The 22,353-nt window shown below is 44.2% G+C and overlaps 1 protein-coding gene across 2 annotated transcripts in view; it reads right to left on the bottom strand.

Annotated features, from left to right (window-relative positions):
• dym (dymeclin) overlaps positions 1-22,353 on the bottom strand; it is a 211,929-nt gene that overhangs the window by 180,631 nt on the left and 8,945 nt on the right. For both annotated transcript variants that reach the window (XM_045692575.1, XM_045692576.1), the window contains exons 5-6: positions 19,137-19,270; positions 8,664-8,736 (exon numbers count right to left, since the gene is read on the bottom strand). In XM_045692575.1, coding sequence (XP_045548531.1) covers positions 8,664-8,736; positions 19,137-19,270 — 207 coding nt within the window. The remainder of the gene's footprint in view (positions 1-8,663; positions 8,737-19,136; positions 19,271-22,353) is intronic.

Here is a 22,353-nt window from a genome sequence, read left to right as displayed (position 1 = left end):
TCGTTTAGAATGTCATTAGCATCTGTAGCGTTAAGATTTCCCTTCACTGGAACTAAGGGGCTGAAAACAGCCTCAGACCATTATTCCTCCTCCACCAAACTTAACAGTTGGCACTATGCATTTGGGCAGGTACCCTTCTCCTGGCATCCACCAAACCCAGATTCGTCCGTCGGACTGCTAGATGGTGAAGCGTGATTCATCACTCCAGAGAAGGTGTTTCCACTGCTCCAGAGTCAATCAATCAAATTCAATCAAAAGCCATTTTCACATCAGCCGATGTCACAAAGTGCTGTACAGAAACCCAGCCTAAAACCCCAAACAGCAAGCAACGCAGATGAATCCAATGGTGGAAAGCTTTACACCACTTCAGCCGACACTTGGCATTGCGCATGGTGATCTTAGGCTTGTGTGTGGCTGCTCGTCCATTGAAACCCATTTCATGAAGCTACCGGCGAACAATTATTGTGCTGACGTTGCTTCCAGAGGCATTTTGGAACTCGGTAGTGAGCGTTGCAAGCTAGGACAGGCGATTTTTACAAGCTACACGCTTCAGCACTCATCTGTTCTGTGAGGTTGTGTGGCCTACCTAATTTGAAGGCATGTCCACATACTTTTGGCCATATAGTGTGTGTGTGTGTGTATATATATATAAAATAAATAAAATAGTGTATTAATTATAATTGTATCATATTTACACTGTTTGGACTTAGGCGACCAGCCCAAGCATTTCAATGGCAGAAAAATCCTGTGTGTGCATGTGAAGGTGACTGTCACACACTCCTCAATCCCTATCCTCCTTCTCTTCGCCCTCCTCCTCCTCATCATCATCATGGCTCATATGTTCCGGGCATGACGGTCACACGGAGGAGGAACAGAACACAAGGACATTCTGAGAACATTCCACGGAACATGGACGTCGCTGATGCATTTATATTAGTGAGTGTTCTGAGGGAGGTGCCTGTGCCTGGAGCATGGCCAGACTCATCACACACTCAACACACACAGAGAGGGGAGAGTCAGGCTTTCAGCAGACACTTCCACAGACCTTGAGGAGTGTATGGCATGCCAAAATAATAGTTGTGATTTTACAGACACACACACCTCTGTGTGTTGGAGAAGCACAAAGGCGACAGAGGACAGAGAGACAGGACGGAGGCGAAATGGAAAAATGCCTTTGAAATGTACACCAGCGCTAGCCATGCCGGCCCAAATCTGGGCCGACTCAACAAGACCCACCCGGCGCCACAGAACCCAACAAAGCCCAGAGCCAAAGCAAGATGCCCAATCAGCACAGCAGAGACTGCGTCCCAAACAGCATCCTAGTCCAATAGGACTCAGGTCATAAGTAACGCACTATATAGGGAAAAGGATATCATTTGGAACACAGCCATAGACACACTGACCATCCTGTCCCTCCGCTCCCTCCCCAGGACATTGGCTCTGTGTCCCACCCCCAAACAGAGGACTGTAATCCAGCCAACCAAGGGGGCTCCTCTCCCTTTACCGCCCAGCTCTCGCCTCTCCCTTTGACCCTCCCTGTCTCTCAACTGCCCCCTCCTTACTCACTGTGTGTGTGTGTCCTCCTCCCACCAGATGGCCCATGAACCCATGCTGCAATAGGAACCCAGCGATCCAGTAACCCTTTGCCTCTGAACCTTTGCCAGAGACCTCTATTCCCTCTGATAGGGATAAGGGGGGGCTTATTCTCACTGAATAGAGTTATCAGGACGGAATTTCAATTGACACAATACATACACTTATCAATTGACAATAGTGACGGGAACGTCACGAGCCGAGAGAGGGTTTGGTTGACGTTCTCAAAAGTACCGTGAATGTCACAGTAGCCACTAGCCAGGAGGAGAACCAGTGCAAACTATTCTACTAGCTAATGTTAAAGGGAGATGTAAAATGTTAATCTTTATATTCATCATCTCCAGCACCACCCCAACCTCAACATATGAGAAAATGACGCTTTTCTGTATTATGTTGTGAAATATATGTTTTAATTTGTTTGTTTTTAATTTAACCTTTATTTAACTAGGAAAGTCAGTTGAGAACAAATTCTTATTTACAAATGACGGCCTACCCCGGCCAAACCCGGACGATGCCGGGCCAATTGTGCACCGCCCTATGGGACTCCCAATCACGGCCAGATGTGATGCAGCCTAGATTTGAACCAGGGACTGCAGTGACACCTCTTGCACTGAGATGCAGTGCCTTAGACCGCTGCGCCACTCGGGAGATATGTGTTTCCAATAACATTAACCAATTAATAGGCAATTAGTATGCAATGCCTTTTCAAATTGGTTAAAATCACACATTGCACACCGATGATGAATTCGAAACATCTTCCTCTATATTTTTAACTACAAAACATAGAAAGCGCCATTTTCACATATGTTGACGTTGGGGTGGTGCTGGAGATTATGAATTTTGAAATGTTCCCTTAAGCAAGCAACTCTTCCATATTACACTCTTGAAAAAAAGCAACAATTCACAAGCATGTACAGACAATTAAAGGGTTTCAGGGCCTAAAATGTACTTTTTGTTCACCAGCCACTGTGGCAGGTAGATAAAAAGAAATCTGCATGCCACTAAGATTTTTTTACCAGCCAAAATATTTTTGTGCCATAATTGCATAAAAAAAAACTGATAACCATGTTTTATGTTTCTAAAACAAGAAATGTAGTAAGAAGTAATGTGGTATATTGCTCAATTTCATAAACATTTTTGTGACTTGAGTCATATAACCAAAATGTTCAGCTACCCCTTTAAGGGCAGGAGGATACCGTGGTAACTGGGTTCACACGAGTCATGTCACGTGTGTGTGTGAGATTTGGGATGTGACTAGTAGTAAGTAGACAACGTCTACAGCAGCGTTTCCCAAACTCGGTCCTCGGGGGACTACATTTTGGTTTTTGTCCTAACACCACACAGCTGATTCAAATGGTCAAAGCTTGATGATTAGTTGATTATTTGAATCAGCTGTGTAGTGCTAGGGCAGAAATCTAAACGTGCATCCCTCGGGGTCCCGGAGGCAGTTTAGAAAACAAGCTCTTCGCTATCAGTTGAAGCAGCAGATTCAAACCAACTTTAAAAAACAATGAAGCTTCTGAACTAAACAATGTAAATAGCCAAGAAACACTTGGACAAAGTCTTACTTTGCTGACTTGGGTCATTTAGACTAAATGTTATGCCTGTGCCAGCGCCTCCAATCAGCAGCTATGAAACGAAACAGCAGAAATACTTTGACCGGCTACTAAATCGCAACTCGCACAGATTACACAGACTACAAAATGTCGCCAACAGAGATGGTCACCTCGCTTCGAGTCCTTAGGAAACTATGCAGAATTTTTATTTTATGTATTATTTCTTACATTGTTGATCCAGGAAATCTTAAGTCTTATTACATACAGCCGGGAAGAACTATTGGATATAAGAGCGATGTCAACTTACCAACATTACGACCAGGAATACGACTTTCCCGAAGCGGATCCTCTATTTGGATCACCACCCAGGACAATGGATCTAATCCCAGAAGCCAACCCAAAACAAAGGCGCCGCAGAAGGGGCAGACGGAGCGGCCTCCTGCTCAGGCTCCGCAGACATGCACATCGCCCACCACTCCCGAGTATACTACTCACCAATGTCCAGTCTCTTGACAACAAGGTAGACAAAATTCAAGCAAGGGTTGCCTTCCAGAGAGACATCAGAGATTGTAAAATTATCTGTTCCACAGAAACATGGCTCTTTCGGGATATGTTGTCGGAATCGGTTCAGCCGCCGGGATTCTCCTTGTATCACGCCGACAGAGATAAACACCTCTCTGGGAAGGGGAAGGGCGGGGGTGTATGCTTCATAATTAACGACTCATGGTGTAATCATAACAACATACAGGAACTCAAGTCCTTCCGCTCACCCGACCTAGAATTGCTTAATCAAATGCCGGCTATATTACCTCCCGAGAGAATTCTCATCAGTTATCTTCACAGCTGTGTACATTCCCCCTCAAGCAGACACCATGACAGCCCTCAAGGAACTTCACTGGACTCTCTGTAAACTGGAAACCATATATCCTGAGGCTGCATTTATTGGAGCTGGGGATTTTAACAAAGCAAATTTGAGAACAAGGCTACCTAAATTCTATCAGCATATTGACTGCAGTACTCATGGGAGGTAATACACTCGATCACTGCTACTCTAACTTCCGCGATGCATACAAAGCCCTCTCCCGCCCTCCCTTCGGCAAATCCGATGCCATCTTGCTCCTACCGTCTGAAAGGCAGAAATTTAAACAGTGACAAGAACCATTCAATGCTGGTCTGACCAATCGGAATCCACGCTTCAAGATTGTTTTGATCACGCGGCCTGGGATATATTCTGGTCAGCCTCAGAGAACAACATCGATCTATACGCTGACTTGGTGAGTGAGTTTATAAGGAAGTGCATTGGAGATGTTGTACCCACTGCGACTATTAAAACCTACCCTAACCAGAAACCGTGGATGGATGGCGGCATTCGCTCAAAACTGAAAGCGCAAACCACCGCATTTAACCATGGAAAGAGGTCTGGGAATACGGCTGAATATAAACAGTGTAGTTATTCCCTCCGCAAGGCAATGAAACAAGCGAAATGCCGGTACAGGGACAAAGTGGAGTCGCAATTCAACTTCTCAGACACGAGGCGTAAGTGGCAGGGTCTACACGAAATCACAGACTACAAAAAAGAAAACCAGCCATGTCACGGACACCGATGTCGCGCTTCCAGGCAAACTAAACACCTTCTTTGCCCGCTTTGAGGATAACAGTGCCCCCGTCATGGCCCGCTAACAAGGACTGCCCCCCCCCTCCTTCTACGTTGCCGGCGTGAGTAAAACGTTTAGACGTGTTAACCCTCGCAAGGCTGCTGGCCCAGACGGCATGCCTAGCCGCGTCCTCAGAGCATGCGCAGACCAGCTGGCTGGAGTGTTTACGGACATATTCAATCTCTCCCTATCCCAGTCTGCTGTCCCCTCATGCTTCAAGATGGCCACCATTGTTCCTGTACCCAAGAAGGCAAAGATGAACTAAACTGAACTAAATGACTACTGCCCCATAGCACTCACTTCTGTCATCATGAAGTGCTTTGAGTGAATAGTCAAGGATCATATCACCTCCACCTTCCCGGCCACCCTAGACCCACTTCAGTTTGCATACCGCCCCAACAGGTCCACAGACGATGCAATCGCCATCACACTGCCCTATCCTATCTGGTCAAGAGAAATACCCATGTAAGAATGCTGTTCATTGACTACAGTTCAGCATTCAACACCATAGTACTCTCCAAGCTCATCATCAAGCTGGAGTCCCTGGGTCTCAACCCCGACCTGTGCAATTGGGTCCTGGACTTTGACGGGCCGCACCCAGGTGGTGAAGGTAGGAAACAACGTCTCCACTTCGCTGACCCTCAACACTGGGGCCCCACAAGGGTGCGTGCTCAGCCCCCTCCTGTACTCCATGTTCACCCATGACTGAGTGGCCATGCACGCCTCCAACTCAATCATCAAGTTTGCAGACGACACAACAGCAGTAGGCTTGATGACCAACAATGACGAGACAGCCTACAGGGAGGAGGTGGTGTCACTCGGAGTGTGGTGTCTGGAAAACAACCTCTCATTCAATGTCAACAAAACAAAGGAGATGATCGTGGTCTTCAGGAAACAGCAGAGGGAGCACCCCCCTATCCACATCGAAGGGACAGCAGTGGAGAAGGTGGAAAGTTTTAAGTTCCTCGGCGAACACGTCACAGACAAACTGAAATGGTCCACCTAAACAGACTGTGTGGTGAAGAAGGTACAACAGCGCCTCTTCAACCACAGGAGGCTGAAGAAATGTGGCTTGTCACCCAAAACCCTGACAAACTTTTACAAATGCACAATCGAGAGCATCCTGTCGGGTTGTATCACCGCCTGGTTACAGCAACTGCACCGACCTCAACCACAAGGCTCTCCAGAGGGTGGTGCGGTCTGGACAACGCATCACCGGGGGCAAACTACCTGTCCTCCAGGACACCTACAGCACCCGATGTCACAGGAACGCCAAAAAGATCATCAAGGACAACAACCACCCGAGCCACTGCCTGTTCACACCACTATCATCCAGAAGGCGAGATCAGTATGGGTGCATCAAAGCTGGGACCGAGAGACTGAAAAACATCTATCTCAAGGTCATCAGACTGCTAAACATCAATCACTAACTCAGAGGCTGCTGCCTACATTGAAACCAAATCACTGGCCACTTTAATAAATGGATCACTAGCCACTTTAAATGATGCCACTTTACTCATATCATATGTATATACTGTATTTTATACCATCTATTGCACCTTGCCTATGCCGCTCGTCCATCGCTCATCCATATATTTATACGAACATATTCTCATTCACCCCTTTAGATTTGTGTGTATTAGGTAGTTGTTGGGGAATTGTTAGATTACTTGTTAGATATTAGTGCACTGTCGGAAATAGAAGCACAAGCATTTCACTACACTCGCATTAACATCTGCAAACCATGTGTATGTGACCGATAAAATTTCATTTGATTCTCATACTTGACTTTTGACTCTGTTTATTCACTGTAGAGTCACCCACCAACGTGGCTAGTGAAATAGACATTCTTACCCACCAATACCTAAATCTACCCGCATTTGGTGGGTGGCAGGTTTTAATTTTATGCCCTAAAGGGTTTATTTTCTAATCTGTACACTCATTACATTTTAGCTTCAAAACAATATCACGGTTACCGCTAGCTAAGGCTAACATGTCTTTATCAAGTAACGTCAGCCTATCAAAATGTAACGATTACCCCTTTAATACGAATATAAAAGTACAGTAGGTCTACCTTATAACATACCAAATTATTAGGTTCAGGCTACATCTTGTAAAAAAAAAACATTGTGACTTAACGTGGGTAGGCTATAATTCACCGGGGAGTTGAAATGTTCAGCTGCTATATATGGAAAGCCATTACTGCCACCTAAAAATAAAATACATACTGTACACATAGAAATACATAGGTTATGTTTCTTCATTTGTAGCATTGTGTGGCGATTTTCATCTATCCATGTTGCAGAGATCAGCACAGCAAACATTTGGCAAACATTTGGCCAGCTGGCATTTCCCCCAGTACTTTTGATTTGGTTTCATAAAAAATATTGACACAAAAGTGTTGAAAAGAGGGATAAAGTATTGTTGTTTAGACTGATTAGCCTCATGATTTGTTTGACAGGATTGTGATGTTTTCATTCTCCCATCATAGCCCATATAAAAACATTTTTTTGAAATCTGATTTATTACTATGTCATATCCAGAGTTTTACCTGGTTAGGTTAGCTTACCAGATCAGGAAAAACTCTGAGCCCCATCAAAATAATCCCCCACCACCACTCTGGGACCTGTGGTGCCACCTCTGAAATCGCCAAGCAATGTTACAAATTAAAGAAAAAGTATATATTTGTATGATCTACCATCTCAAAATGTTGACTTACGTTTCTGAAAATGTTGACTTTCATATGTCAACCCTTTGAGATAGTATAAACATTTTACTTTTTTTTATGTTGGTGCAAGGAACCGGTTTCCATAGTTTCCGTGGCTAAGAGTAGCAATCAGCTACCGCAACATTTCCAGAATGTAACAGGGTGTTACTGCAACTATAAGGAAAATATCTATACATTGCAGAAATATTGCTCTGCTATGACCATTTATACTGTAGAAGTCTTGAACACAACGAGACTCTGTTCACACTGCCCTGCGGGGGGCGACAGTTGGGCGCAACCTCGAGAGGTAGCGCTACAGATGGGATAATTTCGCAAGTTTACACAACAGTATAAAAGAGCCTTAAAAAAGAAAAGAGGCTGGCTTGTTGACTGGCACAGACAGAGCCAGAGAAGAATGATGACCTGGAGCTACTGGCCCATTCACACTGGAGCTCTATATTCAACCTGACCTGGAGCTACTGGCCCATTCACACTGGAGCTCTATATTCAACCTGACCTGGTTCTACTGGCCCATTCACACTGGAGCTCTATATTCAACCTGACCTGGTCCTACTGGCCCATTCACACTGGAGCTCTATATTCAACCTGACCTGGTCCTACTGGCCCATTCACACTGGAGCTCTATATTCAACCTGACCTGGTTCTACTGGCCCATTCACACTGGAGCTCTATATTCAACCTGACCTGGTCCTACTGGCCCATTCACACTGGAGCTCTATATTCAACCTGACCTGGTTCTACTGGCCCATTCACACTGGAGCTCTCTATATTCAACGTGACCTGGAGCTACTTGGGGGGGAGCAGGTACAGAAGACAGGATCATCCCCCCCCCCCCAAAATGCTAACTGATGACCCAGTCGGTGTGTGGAGATCAAATATTTCAATGCAGCAGGTATCTAGAATACCTGCAGTTTGTAGAGCTGGCCTTTCATTTATCACCATCCAAGAGCCCATTAAAACAGCTGGAGGAGGCCAGACGGGCTCCAGACTCAGTGCCCATCCATACCCCTCTGCACCAATCCCTCACAGCAGGGGCGCCTCCACGGCCAGGTGAACCCCTCACCCTCCACCCCAGGTGGGAGCCATAGGGGGTCCAGACTCAGTCCACCCACTCCCCTCCAAGGTACTCACAGCAGGGGCACCTCCACGACCAGGTGTACCAGGTTACACATCAGCTCCTCCAGCAGATCCTCTCTCCCCGTGTCTGCAGAATGAAAGAGAGAGAGAGAGAGAGAGAGAGAGAGAGAGAGAGAGAGAGAGAGAGAGAGAGAGAGAGAGAGAGAGAGAGAGAGAGAGAGAGAGAGAGAGAGAGAGAGAGAGGGAGAGAAAGAGAGAGACAGAGACACAGAGAGAGAGAAGTTTAGCCAATTACCTAGCCTGTCTCTGCTTTCAACCACCTTTCAATTAGACCAGCCAATAGCTACACTGACCCCCTACTTGACTACAAAGAGTACTTTGTGTCCGTTTGGGTTCAATGGAAAAACGTGGAGAGTGGAGACCCAAGCTCACCTCACAGGAAAACCTACACACATAAGACCCCAAGGCACAGTGGGGTGGCTCTGTTGGATGCATGGCCTTGATAGCTATTAAATATACACTCAGTGGCCAGTTTATTAGGTATAGTACTGGGTCGGACCCCCTTTGCCATCAGAACAGCTTGATTTCTTCTGGTAATGGAAACATTGCTCAGTTGGTATCAAGGGAACTAACATTCCCCACACCATTACACCACTGCCACCAGTCTGTACCATTGACACCAGGCAGGATGGGGCCATGGACCAGGGCCTAAAATTGACACCCGCCAGCTGCGGGTAGATTTTGGCATTGGTGGGTAAAACGTCTATTTCACCAGCCATGTTGGCGTGTGGTCAGTGCTTCACAGTGCGAGTGTTCCACTCTCATCTGTGAATAGAAAGTCAAGAATGATCACATTTATAGTAACATAAATGCTGCAGTAGCTGTTTTCAAAGTATTTCTGGTGTTTTGTTTCATAGCTGGTAAATAATCGTACAAAGTCAAAGAACTAGGAAGTCTATATTGCCTATGCCACCTCACTCAGCCACACTGCCTGGCTGGGGGGCTGTGCGCACGTGAAGAGCTGAGGGAAATATTCATTTTTTAGAAGCGCTGTGCACAGGCTTAAAAGTTGGTCTAATTTACTTGGAACTAAAGTCTACTCATGTCATCCAAAAAATGATAGTTGACTCATCTGTCCATAGAACATTCTTCCAAGAGCCTTGAAAAACTTGAGTCAACTTTTTGGACGAGACGGGTCTCATTATGTCTGGTGAAAACCAAACACTGCATTCCACAGTAAAAACCTCATACCAACGTTCAAGCATGGTGGTGGTAGTTTGATGGTTTGGGGATGCTTTGCTTCCTCAGAACCTGGATAATTTCTCTTTATAGAAGGAACCATGAATTCTGCTCTGTATCAGAGACTTCTACAGGAGAATGTCAGACCATCTGTCTGTGAGCTGAAACTGAAGTGCAGCTGGGTCATGCAGCAAGACAATGATCCAAAACACGCAATCAAGTCTACATTGAAATGGTTAAAAGGCAACAAATTTGAAGTTTTGGAATGGCCTTTTCAAAGTCCAGACCTAATCCCAATTGAGATGTGGCAGGACTTAAAACGACCAGTTCATGCTTGAAAACCCACAAATGTCGCTGAGTTAAAGCAGTTCTGCATGGAAGAGTGGGACAAAATCCCTTTACAGTGACGTGAGACTGACCAACAACTACAGGAAGCGTTTGGTTGGAGTCGTTGCAGCTAAAGGTGGCACAACCAGTTATTGACTGTAAAGGGGGCAATTACTTTTTCACACAGGGGAATTGGTTGTTGCATAACATTTTTACTAAATAAATAAAATCAGATTATTTTTTGTTGTTGTAAACTCAGGTTCCCTTTATCTAATATCAGGTTTTACTGAAGATCTGACAACATTCAGGAGAAAAAAATATGAAAAAGAGAAAATCAGAAAGGGGAAAAAAATACTTCTTCACAGCACTGTACCACATTACTTCATACTTCTTCACAGCACTGTACCAAATTACTTCATACTTCTTCACAGCACCGTACCAAATTACTTCATACTTCTTCACAGCACCGTACCACATTACTTCATACTTCTTCACAGCACCGTACCACATTACTTCATACTTCTTCACAGCACCGTACCACATGACTTCATACTTCTTCACAGCACCGTACCACATGACTTCATACTTCTTCACAGCACCGTACCACATTACTTCATACTTCTTCACAGCACTGTACCACATTACTTCATACTTCTTCACAGCACTGTACCACATTACTTCATACTTCTTCACAGCACCGTACCACATTACTTCATACTTCTTCACAGCACCGTACCACATTACTTCATACTTCTTCACAGCACCGTACCACATTACTTCATACTTCTTCACAGCACTGTACCACATTACTTCATACTTCTTCACAGCACTGTACCACATTACTTCATACTTCTTCACAGCACTGTACCACATTACTTCATACTTCTTCACAGCACTGTACCACATTACTTCATACTTCTTCACAGCACTGTACCACATTACTTCATACTTCTTCACAGCACTGTACCACATTACTTCATACTTCTTCACAGCACCGTACCACATTACTTCATACTTCTTCACAGCACCGTACCACATTACTTCATACTTCTTCACAGCACTGTACCACATTACTTCATACTTCTTCACAGCACTGTACCACATTACTTCATACTTCTTCACAGCACTGTACCACATTACTTCATACTTCTTCACAGCACTGTACCACATTACTTCATACTTCTTCACAGCACTGTACCACATTACTTCATACTTCTTCACAGCACTGTACCACATTACTTCATACTTCTTCACAGCACCGTACCACATTACTTCATACTTCTTCACAGCACCGTACCACATTACTTCATACTTCTTCACAGCACCGTACCACATGACTTCATACTTCTTCACAGCACCGTACCACATGACTTCATACTTCTTCACAGCACCGTACCACATGACTTCATACTTCTTCACAGCACCGTACCACATGACTTCATACTTCTTCACAGCCCTGTACCACATTACTTCATACTTCTTCACAGCACTGTACCACATTACTTCATACTTCTTCACAGCACTGTACCACATTACTTCATACTTCTTCACAGCACTGTACCACATTACTTCATACTTCTTCACAGCACTGTACCACATTACTTCATACTTCTTCACAGCACTGTACCACATTACTTCTACTTGTAAAACATTTGTTTTAGAAACATTACAAAGCATGCTCATCCTTTGTGTTTTTTGTTGGTTTAATTTGTGTAAAAAAATGTCTTGTATTTTATTTTTTTCATCTACCTGCCACAGTGGGGGCTGAACCAAAAAGTACAATTTGGACTCTGCCATCAGCATGACACAACAGGAAGTGGGATTTGTCAGACCAGGCCATGTTTTTCCACTCCACAATTGTTTACATTTACATTTTAGTCATTTAGCAGACACTCTTATCCAGAGTGACTTACAGTAGTGAATGCATACATTTTTTCCGCACTGGTCCCCCGTGGGAATCGAACCCACAACCCTGGCGTTGCAAACACCATGCTCTACCAACTGAGCCACACGGGACTTGTTGATCGTTGACTGGAGCTAGTTCTTACTGTTTTTAGCTGATAGGAGTGAAATCCAGAGTAGTCGTCTGCTGCAATAGCCCATCTGTGACAAGGACCGGCGAGTTATGCGTTTCCGAGATGCCGTTCACGCGCTGGTACTTACCGCGCTCAAAGACACTTAGGTCAATAGTTTTGCGCATTCTAGCGTTCAATCGAACAGTCACAATGCCTGTCTGCCGGCTTTATACATCAAGCCACGGCCACGTGACTCACTGTTTGTAGGAGCGAACCATTTTTGTCAATGGGCTGGTGTACCTAATAAACTGAGAAGTGAGTGTAAAGATGCTCTGAGCTATGGCAACAGAGACGAGAACCGGGCGGTCTTGTAGATTGTTTTATCATGGCAAACGTCCATTTATCGTTTACCTGTTCTGATTGACCATAGGGGTGTCTGGATATATTAGGGATGTGCATCTCTCCCTTTCAAGACGACTCGATACGTATAGATGAGCTCCAATACAAGAACGATTAGTCTTGAAACGATTCAGTTTGATTGGAGAACGAATTAATGCGATAGTGCATCGAATTGTATCATTTATTGGAGAAAAACATTCATTTTCCATTCTAAATTCAAATCTGCCGCTGATGGACCTCATGAGCTGGGTCTCTCTGAGCTGGGTCTCTCTGAGCTAGCTTTTTTCCTCTCTCTCTGTGTATGTGTGTAATTGATGTATGTACTATGTAGGCCCTAAACGGAGCCATAAAGGAGACTACTACCAGATTGGGGGGGGGGGGTAATGTAGCCTGTCTTTTTTGTTCCCCCCCCACTTTGGTTCTGAAATCACTATCACCCACTAATTTACTTGTCATTTTTGCAGATTGTGTTTCAGCTAGTAATGTATCAATATTTATCTTTAGAAATGAGCTATGAAATATAGCACAACTTTGGATTCCACCCGTCTCATAATCGAATGGTTTTGACCGTTCGGGAGTGATTTTCTCTTCTCCTCCGTGATGTCTGTCCTCGTTATGAAATTATCATCTTTACCCTGTATAGTATATTTACAAAAATGACCATATACACTGATTGTTTTAAGCAACACTTTCAAAACTATTGCTGATGGTGAACCTGAACAATCCAAATAAAATCTATTGTCAGCCTCATTCAGCAGCTGTAGCCAGATGACTTGTCTCTCTGGAAGCTAACCTTTATTCTGGAAAAACACCATTTTCAACAACGCATAGATAACAATAACGTAGAAAATTACACAGGTTGCCACTCAACTAATACAGCCTAATATCAAGCAAGCCATTTTAGCATTTGTAGCAGGCCGCCTACCTCACGTTAGATTGGGAACAGTGCACAGTTTGAATAGGCTACTGATATTGCCTGGGGTTGTTCAGAATGCAAAATGACTTGTAGGTCAATGAACGTCAACACAGTTACATGGTTAGTTTGACACTGAAGGAGAGAAAGCATCAGTTGTCACAGAAGATTAGAGGTATTTTCGGAAGGTAGATAGAATGTAAGATGAGCAAAACATTTTAGAGAACCGGCAAGTCGTAACTTTTGAATCGATTTTCTGACCGATGCATGTTACATTTGGATCGGTTTGGGGTCCACGGACCGATGCACTTGTATCTTAAACATTTTGAATCAGGGACCGATGCGTATTGGTGAATCGTTACATCCCCAGGATATACAGTACCAGTCAAAATGGACACACCTACTCATTCAAGGTTTTTCTTTATTTTTTACTTTTTCCTACATTGTAGAATAACAGTGAAGACATCAAAACTATGAAATAACACATATGGAATCAGGTAGTAACCAAAAAAAGTGTTAAACAAATTAAAATATATTTTAGATTCTTCAAAGTTGCCACCCTTTGCCTTGAAGACAGCGTTGCGCACTCTTGGCATTCTCTCAACCAGCTTCATGAGGTAGTCACCTGGAATGCATTTCAATTAACAGGTGTGCCTTGTTAAAGGTTAATTTGTGGAATTTCTTTCCTTCTTAATGCGTTTAAGCCAATCAGTTGTGTTGTGACAAGGTAAGGGTGGTATACAGAAGATAGCCGTACTTGGTAAAATACCAAGTCCATATTATGGCAAGAACAGCTCAAATAAGCAAAGAGAAACGACAGTCCATCATTACTTTAAGACATTAAAGGTCAATCAATGCAGAAAATATCAAGAACTTTGAAAGTTTTTTCAAGTGCAGTCGTAAAAACCATCAAGCACTATGATGAAACTGGCTCTCATGAAGACCGCCACAGGAAAGGAAGACCCAGAGTTAAGTTGCAGAGGATAAGTTCATTAGAGCTACCAGCCTCAGAAATTGCAGCCCAAATAAATGCTTCACAGTGTTCAAGTAACAAACACATCTCAGCATCAACTGTTCAGAGGAGACTGTGTGAATCAGGCCTTCATGGTCAAATTGCTGCAAAGAAACCACTACTAAAGGACACCAATAAAAGAAGAGACTTGCTTGGGCCAAGAAACACAAACAATGGACATTAGACCGGTGGAAATCTGTCCTTTGGTGTGATGGAGTGCTGCATCAGATGACCTGGCTTCAACAATCACCACCCTCAACCCAATTGAGATGGTTTTGGATGAGTTGGACTGCAGAGTGAAGGAAAAGCAGCCAACAAGTGCATAGCATATGTGGGAACTCCTTCAAGACTGTTGGAAAAGCATTCCCGGTGAAGCTGGTTGAGAGAAAACCCAAGCTTGTGCAAAGCTGTCAAGGCAAAGGGTGGCTACTTTTACAAATATAAAATATATTTTGATTTGTTTAACACTTTTTTGGTTACTACATGATTCCATGTGTTATTTCATTGCTTTGATGTCTTCACTATTATTCTACAATGTAGAAAATAGTAAAAATAAAGAAAAACCATTGAATGAGTAGGTGTGTCCAAACGTTTGACTGGTCCTGTATGTTTTGTTATCTTTACAGTTCACTTCCAATTGACCTTGTAATGGACACAAGTACCAAACACTTTTATAAAGCATACTATGTATATTCAATGTTACTCTGCATGTTTAATTTCCTGTGATTACTAGACTATTCTTTGTCTACACATTCATCAGTCTGTGCTATAGAACAGCAACATAGACAGGCAACATAAATCACAAGCAGAAAAACAAAAACAACTGTCTCTGCTCTGTGTCAGTTTTGGTCCCTGCATAACCCCTGGCAATACACCATTGGCATTTTCCTCTTCTTCCCTTCTATCCCTCCCTCTTCTCTTTTCTTTCCTTCTCACACACTCCATTTTTTTCCTCCCTCCTTCCCTCTTTCAGGGTGAGAGGGATGGAGAGAGAGAAACCGAGAAAGACACACACAGTGGAGGGTGAAGACAGCCTGTTGGCACAATCTCCTCCTCTGTCTGCAACAACTTCCAATTAAGCGTGTTTCCAGCCCTCCTCTCCTCTTCCCACGAACGTCTTCCTCTGCTCTGTCCTCCGTTCTTCTCTTCCCATTAAACACCCTCCTCCCTTCCCACTCTCTTTCTCCCCCCTCTCGCTGGTCCAGCCCAACCCTGTGAACCGAGGGCTTAATGGAAAGCCCTTCGAGAGTGCAGAGCAGATATTAACTCTGATGGGATGGGATGCCATTTTTCCACATTTCTCTCCTCTCTCTCTCTCCCATCCCTCTCTCTCTCTGTGACAATGGAAGGGTTACCTACAGTACCCAGCTGCTGACGACAATACCAGATGAGGAAATGGAGTGATGAATCATGGAAAATGGGGCTATAAACTGTGGCAGCTTCAGATTGTGTGTTTAAGAAATCATCAGTCTCTACATTCTCTCAGATTGTATGTATGCCTGTGCAAATGTTTTCCCTTTCATAGATCTCAGTAAAAACACAACAATTTCCTAATAAGTCACTCAACAATTAGGATGTTTTCCCTTTTGTATGTGGTTTTAGTGTAAAGCTTAACATTCCTCACAATACAGGTTGACCGTCTTATCACCGCAGTCTCTATATTTCACTCAGATGGGCTAGCTTGGTTATGTGATCTGTGGAAATGTGCTCTTTATCATAGGCCTGGAGTATAACAAATATCATAATCATTGACTCTTAGTGACATGGATGAAAAAGAAAAAGGTGGCCACCCGCTAATGATGCTCTCATAACGCATCCGCCCAACAACATGTGATGAAGTGAACATCTGAGGCCTACCCCTGGCCCTAACCCACTAATATACAAAATACAGTCAGAGACGCTACAACGATTTGATGACAGGGTGTGCAGGATTTCTTTTGTCTGATCAAGATTATAGTCAGAGATTTTAGGCTATTTGAATATAATTAGATACATGTAGCTTCTCTTCAGTCTTCAGTCAAGACAAAATGAACACTCGTTCACCAGAATATCATAAAATCCGGGGAGAAAATGCTATAACAATAACAGTTTAACCGGTTGTAAGGAAATAGAAAGCTGTGTAAACGCGCCAACATGTTTCTGATAAGATTTCAGTTCTGATTGGATGCATATTTAATGTGGTTGAAATACTATCAGCTTTTATGATGCTGATAAATATAGCACCTCTACAGACGGTATCTAACTGACCATTCACGTTCTCTCAAGATACTGAAATAAATCATATTTCTCTACTCCTGTTCCCCAGTAATAATTTAACCTACATTTGGTGTATAATCTTACTGCAATAAATGTTTAGTTCTGCAGGAGTTAACATTAAGGCTATGTGAGAGGTTATAGACCTACAGTCAGTGTCCAGATTTCAGTGTCCATTTAACCCATCTGAACAGTAGGCTACAGTTCCCTTGACGTGTCATTGGCCTATTTGAAGTGCGATCTTGTGACTGTTGAATTTGTATAGCGCCTCACAATCACCACACATAACACTGTTATCATCCTCTTTTACCACTTCATCAAATCTTTCCCAAACATTACTTTCTGGTCCTCCCTTCTCTTTATTTTCAACTCTACATTTCACAGCTTTTCTCTTACTGAATTAAACTCCGACATTGTACTTTTTGCCTCCGTGGATCGACATTCACTTTTTCTGCTCGTTCTCAAAAGCATTTGGCGATTAGCACGTAGCTATTTCGTGATTAACTTGTAGGCAATTTGGTGATTAGCGCGTAGGCTATTTGGCGATTAGCGTGTAGGCTATTTGGCGATTAGCGTGTAGGCTATTTGGCGATTAGCGTGTAGGCTATTTGGCGATTAGCGTGTAGGCTATTTGGCGATTAGCATGTAGGCTATTTGGCGATTAGCGTGTAGGCTATTTGGCGATTAGCGTGTAGGCTATTTGGCGATTAGCGTGTAGGCTATTCAGGGGGGTGTACAGTTAGGCCCTAAGGTTTAGGCTTATGCACTAATGCTAGAAACTTTTTTATTTGATTATTTTAGGCTAAATGTAGAATATAGATATAAATTGCACAACAATGACATGTTTATGGATTTTTAAGGTATCATTTCATCATTATTCAACCCAGCCGCCCTTCATGACCCTAAATCCCAGCCGCCCTTCACCACCCTAAATCCCAGCTGCCCTTCACCACCCTAAATCCCAGCTGCCCTTCACCACCCTAAATCCCAGCTGCCCTTCACCACCCTAAATCCCAGCTGCCCTTCACCACCCTAAATCCCAGCTGCCCTTCACCACCCTAAACTCGGGTCGCCCCGCAGATATAACCATGGGGATTGCAGGTTATGAGTCAACGCCGAGCATCACTACTAACCGCAGTTCACTGTGTGGTACCTTCAGACTGTTTAGGACATTGTCAGTCTCTCTATGAGTTATATGCAATTCACTATTTGCCTCAGAGTGAATCATAACATTACAGCGTCATATAATTAACATGTTTAATCTCTTTTTCGCTGGTTTAACTGTAAAGAAAATAATCTCCCAATTTCCACCACTCTCTCCTCCCTCCCATCTGCAAGGACACACTGTCCTGGCTGTGCTTCAGTATAGGAAATGGATGTATGTATGCATGTATGTGTGCGTGGAGGGATACAGGTCTGGAGCTAGAGATGGAGGGATACAGGTCTGGAGCTAGGGATGGAGGGATACAGGTCTGGAGCTAGGGATGGAGGGATACAGGTCTAGAGCTAGGGATGGAGGGATACAGATCTGGAGCTAGGGATGGTGGGATACAGGTCTGGAGCTAGGGATGGAGGGATACAGGTCTGGAGCTAGGGATGGTGGGATACAGGTCTGGAGCTAGGGATGGTGGGATACAGGTCTGGAGCTAGAGATGGAGGGATACAGGTCTGGAGCTAGAGATGGAGGGATACAGGTCTGGAGCTAGAGATGGAGGGATACAGGTCTGGAGCTAGGGATGGAGGGATACAGGTATAGAGCTAGGGATGGAGGGATACAGGTCTGGAGCTAGAGATGGAGGGATACAGGTCTGGAGCTAGGAATGGAGGGATACAGGTCTGGAGCTAGGGATGGAGGGATACAGGTCTGGAGCTAGGGATGGAGGGATACAGGTCTGGAGCTAGGGATGGAGGGATACAGGTCTGGAGCTAGGGATGGAGGGATACAGGTCTGGAGCTAGGGATGGAGGGATACAGGTCTGGAGCTAGGGATGGAGGGATACAGGTCTGGAGCTAGGGATGGAGGGATACAGGTCTGGAGCTAGGGATGGAGGGATACAGGTCTGGAGCTAGGGATGGAGGGATACAGGTCTGGAGCTAGAGATGGAGGGATACAGGTCTGGAGCTAGAGATGGAGGGATACAGGTCTGGAGCTAGGAATGGAGGGATCCAGGTCTGGAGCTAGGGATGGAGGGATACAGGTCTGGAGCTAGGGATGGAGGGATACAGGTCTGGAGCTAGGGATGGAGGGATACAGGTCTGGAGCTAGGGATGGAGGGATACAGGTCTGGAGCTAGGGATGGAGGGATACAGGTCTGGAGCTAGGAATGGAGGGATACAGGTCTGGAGCTAGGGATGGAAGGATTTCTCACCGCAGGAGCCTGGCGCCCTCTCCTGGTAGGAGAACTGTAGGTGAAGCTCCTCTTCTGGCATCTCACTGATGAAGACTTTGAGCAGGCAGCGGATCATAAACAAGGCATTGTGGGCCTGCCAGATAAACAGCTGACTGGAGAGGAGAAAAGAAGAGCAACATTTACTTTGTTATTTGAGACTTTATGAAGACAAGAGAAATCTATCATACATAGACTAGCACTGTTGGAGGAACACAAGCATTCTGATACAACATATTTAGCAGATGTTATTGCAGGTGTATGTGACCAATAACATTTGATTTAGCCTACTACACATAAAGACAAGACCAGGGAGGAATAGCCATGGAGCCAGGCTCCCAAACGGCAAGTTATCCACTCTCCAATATGGTCAATGTTGACATAAAGTGATTTGGTTGGATATCCCAGAGTCCGGTATATCAGAGTCCGGTATACCAGAGTAGGGTTTTGAGGGGAACTGAAGTCACTGAATGGGGTAGTAAACAACCCTGTCATAATAACTGGTGGCTAAGAGATGTTGTCAGGGCAACAGAAGGGGGACCCTGTGGCAACCAGATACTTTCATCCTTATATCCTGTGGCCCGTCCGCTTGTCCGAGACTGACTGGATCCTGCAGGTCTACAGCGGGTCCGGTGACAGCAGCAGTGTGTGTGTGTGTGTGTGTGTGTGTGTGTGTGTGTGTGTGTGTGTGTGTGTGTGTGTGTGTGTGTCTCAACCGTTCACTAAAGAGACACGACACGCAGCAGCCTTGACTACCAGTCATGTGCGGTCTCTCTCACAGCCACAGACACTGGGTCCTGCAGGGTAACAACCGTTGTTGTGACTCGTGACACATCCGCTATAGAGACGTGCAGTAGCCTGGACTATGCTCACAGTCACAGACAGGAAGGATGAGCCTCTGACCTCTGGTCTGATCATACATATGGACCAGCAGTTCATGAAAGCACACCATTCAACACTAACATAAACACACACCAATCGACACACACACACCAATCAACACTAACAAACACACACTCAAACAACACTCACATTAAAGCCAAAACATGAATAAAGTAAAAGCATTGTTTAACTATATGGGCAATGATGAGTTCATAAACGCACACCAACACACACCTTCAACCAATGTAGCTCTATTACTTACAACCATGCACACCAACACTCCTATTAACACACATTCAAGCCCCTAGTATGACCATCATAATGGCTTCCCTTGTAACTGTGGTGAGCTTCTATGTGAACGTGAACCCCGGTGTTTGATGAGAAGCAGGGTAGGTTCACAGACACCTTTCCACCGCGCATTTCATCTTTGTCAGATCTAGCTGGCAAACTTTGAGCCGCCCTGACTCCACTAATTACTAAGAGGCTAAGCCTGGTGACTCTCTTGCCTTGCTAGAGGCTGGTCTGCTTTGGGAAATAGTTTTTTTTTATAGTACCGGTGAAAGGTTGACACACCTACTCATTCCTGGGTTCTCTAGTTTTACTATTTTCTACATTGTAGAATAATAGTGAAGACATCAAAACTATTTATTACGTTTGCAATCACAACAAATAATCTGCTCAGACCCCAATCAAGGAGCATCAAAAGTCGTGCTATAAATTCTCAGACAACCCAAAGATTCCTTGATGCCCTTCCAGACTCCCTCTGCCTACCCAAGGACGTCAGAGGACAAAAATCAGTTAACCACCTAACTGAGGAACTCAATTTAACCTTGCGCAATACCCTAGATGCAGTTGCACCCCTAAAAACTAAAAACATTTGCCATAAGAAACTAGCTCCCTGGTATACAGAAAATACCCGAGCTCTGAAGCAAGCTTCCAGAAAATTGGAACGGAAATGGCGCCACACCAAACTGGAAGTCTTCCGACTAGCTTGGAAAGACAGTACCGTGCAGTATCGAAGAGCCCTCACTGCTGCTCGATCATCCTATTTTTCCAACTTAACTGAGGAAAATAAGAACAAACCGAAATGTATTTTTGATACTGTCACAAAGCTAACCAAAAAGCAGCATTCCCCAAGAGAGGATGGCTTTCACTTCAGCAGTAATAAATTCATGAACTTCTTTGAGGAAAAGATCATGATCATTAGAAAGCAAATTACGCCTCTAAAGCTCCGTTGTCCTGAGTCTGCACAACTCTGCCAGGACCTAGGATCAAAGGAGACACTCAAGTGTTTTAGTACTGTATCTCTTGACACAATGATGAAAATAATCATGGCCTCTAAACCTTCAAGCTGCATACTGGACCCTATTCCAACTAAACTACTGAAAGAGCTGCTTCCTGTGCTTGGCCCTCTATATTGAACATAATAAACGGCTCTCTATCCACCGGATGTGTACAAAACTCACTAAAAGTGGCAGTAATAAAGCCTCTCTTGAAAAAGCCAAACCTTGACCCAGAAAATATAAAAAACTAAATCGGCCTATCTCGAATCTCCTATTCCTCTCAAAAATGTTAGAAAAAGCTGTTGCGCAGCAACTCACTGCCTTCCTGAAGACAAACAATGTATACGAAATGCTTCCGTCTGGTTTTAGACCCCATCATAGCACTGAGACTGCACTTGTGAAGGTGGTAAATTGCCTTTTAATGGCGTCAGACCGAGGCTCTGCATCTGTCCTCGTGTTCCTAGACCTTAGTGCTGCTTTTGATACCATCGATCACCACATACTTTTGGAGAGATTGGAAACCCAAATTGGTCTACACGGACAAGTTCTGGCCTGGTTTAGATCTTTTCTGTCTGAAAGATATCAGTTTGTCTCTGTGAATGGTTTGTTGTCTGACAAATCAACTGTAAATTTTGGTGTTCCTCAAAGTTCCGTTTTAGGACCATAATATATATATATATATATATCTTGGGGATGTCAATCGAAAACATAATGTTAACTTTCATTGCTATGTGGATGACACACAGCTGTACATTCCAATGAAACATGGTGAAGCCCCAAAATTGCCCTCACTGGAAGCCTGTGTTTCAGACATAAGGAAGTAGATGGCTGCAAACTTTCTACTTTTAAACTCAGACAAAACAGAAATGCTTGTTTTAGGTCACTGGCTTACTGGTGCTCTTCCATGCCATCCCTAGGAGGGGTGCGTCACTTGAGTGGGTTGAGTCACTGACGTGGTCTTCCTGTCTGGGCTGGCGCCCCCCCTTGGTTGTGTCATGGCAGAGATCTTTGTGGGCTATACTCGGCCTTGTCTC

Source organism: Salmo salar, chromosome ssa13 (assembly GCF_905237065.1).
Source record: "Salmo salar chromosome ssa13, Ssal_v3.1, whole genome shotgun sequence".
In the NCBI taxonomy this organism is placed as follows: domain Eukaryota; kingdom Metazoa; phylum Chordata; class Actinopteri; order Salmoniformes; family Salmonidae; genus Salmo; species Salmo salar.
This window is presented reverse-complemented; position numbering and strand designations above follow the sequence as displayed.